The following is a 7064-nucleotide window of genomic DNA, read 5'->3' as shown; positions in this document are numbered from 1 at the left end:
TCACCTCCGCCATAAGGGAGAGGGTCCGCTCTTCCTCTTCTTGTCTGGGAATTGATGAGAATACAGATAGGACATATACTGAATCTCAGGCGCGATCAATCTCATGCAAGCTCTCAGAGTCACATTATCTAAGTCTTGTCTGAGATTATAGCCCAGAATATTTGCCTTCCCTGATTGGAAGGGCTGAAGCTTTTTGTCTTTGATTTGGCTCTTTTCTATAGGCATTGGATCCAAGAGACACAGCTCCATAAGCTCTTTCTGCCTCCTTCTCAGGAGATTCACCTCCTGATCCAATTTTTTTAGCCCTATTGTCTCCTGAATTCTTCTCCAGAAGGTCCTGTTGAAGTGTTGGTAGAGTTTCCAGTCCAACGAGCACCATTCTTTCACCTTTTCCTTGCTCTCAGGGGTCATGCTCTGGATACTGTCCTCGCTTCTGGAGTTAAGCTTGAAGTAAACCACATCATCCAGATTCCAGCACAAAGCATTCTTCAAAAGGACCATGGACTCATCAAAGTAATCGGCTAACAGCATCAGCTGAAAAGTCTGCTCAATCTCCTCTATGACACTCTGGAAATAGTCCTCAGTGTCCACTGCGTTGTTATTATAGCCAAAGTCAAACCACATGTAGTTCCTCGCATGAACGTTATTTATGTATTCACTCAAATTGTAATATGTCCATGGAGATGCCAGAAACTCATTCACGTCCTTTGACCTTCTAAATGCCGGTGTAAAAAATTTATTATAGGCATAGGAGGACTCCATGAGTGAAATTGGGTTTCTCAGGATAGAAAAGTAGCTGGTGGTGTTTGGCATAACTTTTTGGACCTGTTTATGAGGAAAACAGTAGAATGACCATTAATATATCTCTTGCTTATGCATGGAGGACTTTTTGTGGTACAAAAAAGGCTTCTACTTGACTTTAAAGGTAAATTGGCCAAAATAACAAGCACAGTGTTGATCATTAGCAGGGGTTAAAACACAGTCAAGGTGAGAAAGTCTAAGCACAAGCATTGTACTGACAGGTTGTAGGCAGTCCAGTTCGCTCTTAAAAAGAAAGGCCACTCCAGTAAGCATATGGAAGGGGAGCTTTTTCATTCCTGTTAGGGCCGAGAGACTAGTTTGGCGTGTTCTGAAGGGCTGCATGAGGGCTTTGCTGGCTGAATAATCACACAGGGATCTACTACCCCAGGTACCTGTGCACCCATGAACACCATCAAGGCCAGCCCCACTTGGCGGATGCTGAAGGACACATTGGGCTCAGGTCACTGGGGGAGAGAGGTGGTGAAGATCCACATTTATGTAGACCCAGTGACTTGCCCAACTGCTGCAGTGAAGCTGGGGAAGTTATTCCAGACCATTGGTTGGAGCAGCAGCTGTGGGGAAGGTGGATTTCACCTCCCAAATCACTCCTTGTGCCCTCCACGGAGAGTCTGAATGCTCGGGATTTATGAGTGTGGAGCGGCTTTCACCCCCAGATACTTCATCAAGGAGAGAGAGAAAGAGAGAGATCACAGCCAGGTGTAGAAGTTGATTCTCTATGTTCCCAAGCAAAGGGCCCTCCCTTGAAACAAACAAGGTAACTCCAGTCACCTTTTTTTAAATAAAAAATTGTCAGTCCTAAGATTCTTAGAGGGATTGCCAGCATGTGGCCATGCCTCAATACTAGTGGGTTTTGTGAATGAAAGCTGACGTACTAATTCCTAATTCAGAGAACATTTTAGATTCCCACTGCTCTGAGCTTCACACAGCATGATAGTTACTGCTAGCTAACAACCAGGGATCCTAGAAATCCATTTGCCCCGGAAAAACACGGACTTTGCATTTTTATGGAGAATCTTTAGTTTTTACATTGGTGAAAAAATAAAAACATACACAGTGGAACTCCGATTATCTAATCTAATTGGGACCAGGGCCAGATTGGATCATCAAAACTTCAGATAATCAGGAGAATGGACCGGGCTGCGACTGCCAGCTTAAAAAAATTGTAAGCATATCAATAAAACATTGTGTTCAACTGCTCCCTATATATGTGGTGGCCAGGGAAAATAAAGTTCAGTGTTTCATTTCAATCATGGAAAACCACAGATTTCTATATTTTTTATCGGAGAATTTTGATTTTTTTATCACAGAAAACTAGGATCACTGCTAATAACATCACCGTAACATCTCACAGGACTCCTCCCCCACTGCTACTGCCCAGGACCTCACCTCTGGGAGATTAAACCTCATGTGGTTGCATATGAGGTTGTAGTTTTGTCCCATGGTTTTAAATCCCTCTACAAAATGGGCCATGAAGCGTTGTGGATAGCCCAAGTGGTAGCTCTGGCCAGCAGGAAGGGCTAAGGTAAGATTGTGCTTCTCTGCAAACCGGAAGAGGATGTTCATGATGGTGCTGCTGGCAGTTTTGTGGGTCTTGAGAAACATCACGTTCGTCTGGGGGTGACAGGGTCTCAGCTGCTTGGTGGAAAACTCCCACACTCTGTATGAACGTAAAGCACATGGGAAATGTTTTCTCTGGTGTTGGAAACCATTTCTTACACCTAACAGTGCTGCTTTTCACCTGCCATTTCCTACCCTCTTATTCCTCTCACTTGATTTTTCCAAAGAGCTGCAAGAGTTTAGCCTGAACTACCTTTCCTTGCGTAAATTCCTGGCGTAAATCAGCATCGCTCCCTTGAAGTCAAGGGTCCTATTCCCCAATTAGTGTAAATCAGCATAGCCTCATTGAAGTCAATGGGCCACATCCCCCACTGGTGTAAATTGGCCATAGCTACATTGACGTCAATGGACCAGCTGCCCAGATGGTGTAAACTGGCGTTGCTCCCCTGCAGTCACTGGTGCTACGACACTTTACACCAGCTAAAAATCCAGCACTTTGTAGTTTTAGACCAGTGGTTCCCAACCTTTTTGGCTCAAGGTCCACAAATATCATTTTTACAACCCTGAAAGGCCACCAGTCTATCAACTCATAAAAAATGTATTGACGTATTCACCCTTAAGGAAGGACTACAACTCACTACCTATTTAAAGTAAACATTTTGTTGCTATTGTGCTTATTTTTACATTTACTATTTTACACCTACCAAATTTCTCACAGTATGTCACACATGCACAGACAAAGCACTAGTGTAGATGAGTGACTGTCACTAAATGCTGAAGCACATGACCTGGCCCCTAAATCATGGTGGGTGGCCTGCTAAGTGCAGGCCAACCATAAGGCACTGATTTTTAGAGTCCTGCCCCTCCTCAAGCATGGTAGGTCCTGGCTGCTCTGCCAGCAGCTTCCCTCACCCCCGCAGCCAGATGGAAGGAGTTCAGCGAGGAGGCTGCCTCCTACCTGATCTCCCATCTCCCCCTGGCTGCAGCAGGGAAACTGCATGTGTCCTGTAGCCCCGTGCACTCCATCTGGGTCCCTAGGCAGTGGCTCCCTTCTGCAGCCAGGTGGATGGGAGATCAGTGCTCCCCTTCCTCTATCTCCAGCAGGGACCCCAGCACCTAGGAACCCAGGCAGAGCACTTTGCCGTGCTCTCTGCTGGAGCCAGGGGGAGGGGAGTGCTAATCTCCTGTCCCTTTGGGTGCAGCAAGGAGCCTGCACCAATTTTGTAGCTCCGTGGCAACGTGCTCCCCCTGGGTCCTTAGGCAGCAGCTCCCTTCTGCAACCAGCAGGAGGGGAGCTGCAGGCCACTTTGAAAGACACCGCGGGCCACTTTTGGCCCCTGGGTCATCGGTTGGGAACCACTGAGCCAGATCCTTCCTTCCATCTTCATTAGCTGCAAATGTCAGACTGCTCCATACAATCACCAGCTTATTTGTTACTGAGGAGGTTGGGGTGTAGTTAGTATTATCGCAGTGACTCCAGTTGCTGGATGTTCTATACGACTGATAGGTTACTTATTTATGTGCTAAAAATGGATTTAGGACCCCAACTTCAGGCCCCCAGTCTTGAAAATCCTAGCCCTGATCTCTGTGCTTAGGACTACATTTAGCAGTCCAAAAATATAAAATCTGATGGATCATCTTGCTGCCCCGACACAGACAGGGGCACATGTCAGGTTCGCCTGACTCGTGCTATCACTGTAGAACATAGACTTACGAGGTGACGTTTACATTCACATGGAAGAGCCCGGCTAGAAAAATGACTCCCAGCCAAAGAGTTAGAAGCCCCATGAGTCTGGCATTCCTGCAAAAGAAATGGAGATCCAGTGAGTCCAAGGTAACTAGCAAGGCCTCCCACTTTGACCCACAGATTTCCATGCCACTCTTTGTAACTGAGGGCTTGTCTCCATAAACATTTCATTTGCCGCAAGCTGGATGTAAAGCTGTCCACACTAGCCTGCCACGTGCAACTGTCTGTGTGGGCCCTGCTGACATGCCATTGTGCAATCTGAGAAGAATTTAAGAATGGCCACACTGGGTCAGCCCAATGGCCCATTAGCCCAATATCCTGTCTCTGACAGTGGCTGGTGCCAGATACTTCTGATGGACTGACCAGAACAGGACAATTTTGAGTGATCCATCCCCTGTCATCTGGTCCCAGCGTCTGGCCATCAGAGCAGGGCCCACACATGGGGGGAGCGGGGAAGGGTACACTTTACTGGGGCCCGGAGTCCCTGAGGGGGCCAGTCCAGGCTGCAAACCTCAAGACTTTGGCAGGATATAATACCTTTATAATGACTAAAAAGTTACAAAATAGTCAGCAAACTTGTCGGACTCTCAGGCTGGGTGTTCTGTTAAACAAAAATAGCAAAAGGGGGGGCATTTTTCATAATGTAGAATATGTAACAGTAATTTCAGAATTCAAACTTTTTTCATGGAGATTGTGGTATGTGTGTGGGAAGGGGCTCATGTTACAAGTTTGTACTGGGCCCAAAAAATTATGCTTGGACCCTGGTCAGAGGATCTACCCTGCTTTGAAAAGGGAGTTGATTAAAGCGCACTAGGAAACTGCTAGTTCACGTCAGCAGCTGCCACATGGCTATTTAGGGCATGGAAGGCAGTGAAGATGGGGCTTACAGCCCAGCTTGCCACAAGCTAGATGTTTGTGGAGACAAGCCCTTAATGGTTGTTACAGCCTCCTCCTTTCCAGCCTCTCCTTGGTGTAAAATGGCATACATACGGCAATCAGCGTCTGCCTCTCACGCCCCGTCAGTAACTCTCCTTTTCTGCATTAAAGCAAGGGAGCTTGTGATTTAACAATTACAGCCTTGTAAAACAGCCTTCAACAATGTAAAAAAGTTGTTATAAAAAGGACTGTGATCATAGACTTTCGGCACTACAGATTTCCACTGTCTAAGCATATTGTTGTTGCTGCTCAATTGTCCTCCATGTCCACTGAAGGTAGGACACGAATGTAACACTGTCATAGCAGGCACCGGCTCAGACCGAAACCCCCATTCTCAGCTGAACACTGACAGACACACAGCTGGAATCTGTCTGGCTCACCTGTAGGTATGTATTGATAGGGCAGGAATTAGAATTATAGGGAAGTGTTTCGTGTCTGGACTCCATCGAATGCTTGTGAGGTTCTGCCTGTGTTAATCTCACTTGTAGTATCTGTAATATACTATTGGCACAGGTGTAGTGTCAGTAGGGTGACCAATTTTGGTTGGACATATTCCTGGAGGTGTCAACACATGGCAGAATCTTTAATTAAAGATTAAACTTTAATTCCTGGAGACTCCAGGAGAAGCCTGGAGGATTGACAACCCTAAGTGTGAGCCTCTGTGCCCGAATAATCCCCCCTACAAGAGAGGACAGTAATTAGTGTGAAGAGCTGATCTCTACAGAAATTGTCACACCCCTCCCAAAAGAGGAGACCCAGCGATACCAGACTGGCTCTAGGTGGATCTTACCACTGGAAACTCCCTCCATCTGGATTGAGGAATTGGCAGCAAAAGGACTAAAGACTTTTTCTGCTCCTCTCCCCATGAAGACGAATCATGCGAATGGGCTCCTCCCATCAGCTGAGTTGGCAGCTGAGAGCACATGGCAGGAGGGGGATGAACCCCCCCCAACAAAAAGAACTAAGGATCTCTATGCTGCTCGGACACACGCTGGGGGGATGTCTGCACTGCAATTAGACACCTGCGGCTGGCCCATGCCAGCTGACTTGGGCACACAGGGCTCTGGCTAAGGGGCTCTTTAACTGCGATGTAGACTTCTGGGCTTTAATTAATCTTCATGTAGTCTATTGTAGAAGTGGCTGCAAGTGTGGTCTTGCTGTAAGACCTAAGGTGCAATTGACCTGGGGTGGGTGACTGGACCTTCGGGACTGACAGTAACTCAAATGTTATTGTGATTCTTGGTCTTACGGGCCATCTAATAAAGAGACAAGACAGAGCAGAATATCCAAGGGGACTGTCTGTGACTGTGTAAGGCTGCTAATGTGCCTGAGGAGTTTGCACTTGGCGCAGTTGGTTGGTGAAACGTAAGTTTAGAACTCACGACCAGTTTGAGGTTTGTGCCCTGTTTTTGTAACAGTCACCCGGAGGGTGCTACTCACGCGCTTGTGCCACCGTTGGAAGCCTCACACTGAAGTAATCAGCTTAGTATGCAGCAAGGGAGTTTTAGGCTACCTATTAGGAAAAGCTTTCTCACTCTAAGGACAGTTAAGCAGTGGAACAGGTTACCTAGTGAGGTTGTGGAGGTATTTCAGAACTGGTTAGCCAAACGCCTGTAGGGATGGCGTAGGTATATTTTAGATTACCTCTGTACAGAGGGATGGACCAGATGACCTCTTGAAATCCCTTCCACCCCAAAAGTCTATGATTCTACGAGCTTCTACAGTGTGAACTAAAGGATCCTGCAGAGGGGCCACACAACATTGAGCGATGGGTTACAAAAGCACTTGAAAACGGGTGTATGCTGCAAGTGCCTTCTTTGGCAAAGTTACAGTGCCAGGCTCTGATATTCTTATATTTAAAATGTTACCTATAAATGTTAAAAAAGAGTTTGGACTAACTTTTGACCATTTGGATCAGAGTGGAAGGAAACAGCACTTTCAAAGAGACGTGCCAAACTTACACTGTGGTTTAGTTTAAAATATTCCTTAAAGGCTGCTTTTC

At 46.5% G+C, this 7064-nt stretch overlaps 1 protein-coding gene across 1 annotated transcript; it reads right to left on the bottom strand.

Moving 5' to 3' along the window:
* Positions 1-2479, bottom strand: LOC137147174 (galactose-3-O-sulfotransferase 2-like; the record flags this gene model as incomplete). The annotated part of the gene is made up of 2 exons (XM_067539043.1): positions 1-825; positions 2209-2479. Coding segments are annotated over 2 exons (1096 nt in total), but the record flags the coding sequence as incomplete, so codon positions are not given.
* Between the last annotated feature and the right edge of the window lie 4585 nt (positions 2480-7064).

The sequence above is a fragment of the Emydura macquarii genome, unplaced genomic scaffold, assembly GCF_026122565.2.
Source record: "Emydura macquarii macquarii isolate MOO-44397 ecotype Brisbane River unplaced genomic scaffold, CSIRO-AGI_Emac_v2 contig_499, whole genome shotgun sequence".
NCBI classification, from domain to species: Eukaryota; Metazoa; Chordata; order Testudines; family Chelidae; genus Emydura; species Emydura macquarii.
Note: the sequence above shows the minus strand (reverse complement) of the source record. Positions and strands in the feature narration are given on the sequence as shown.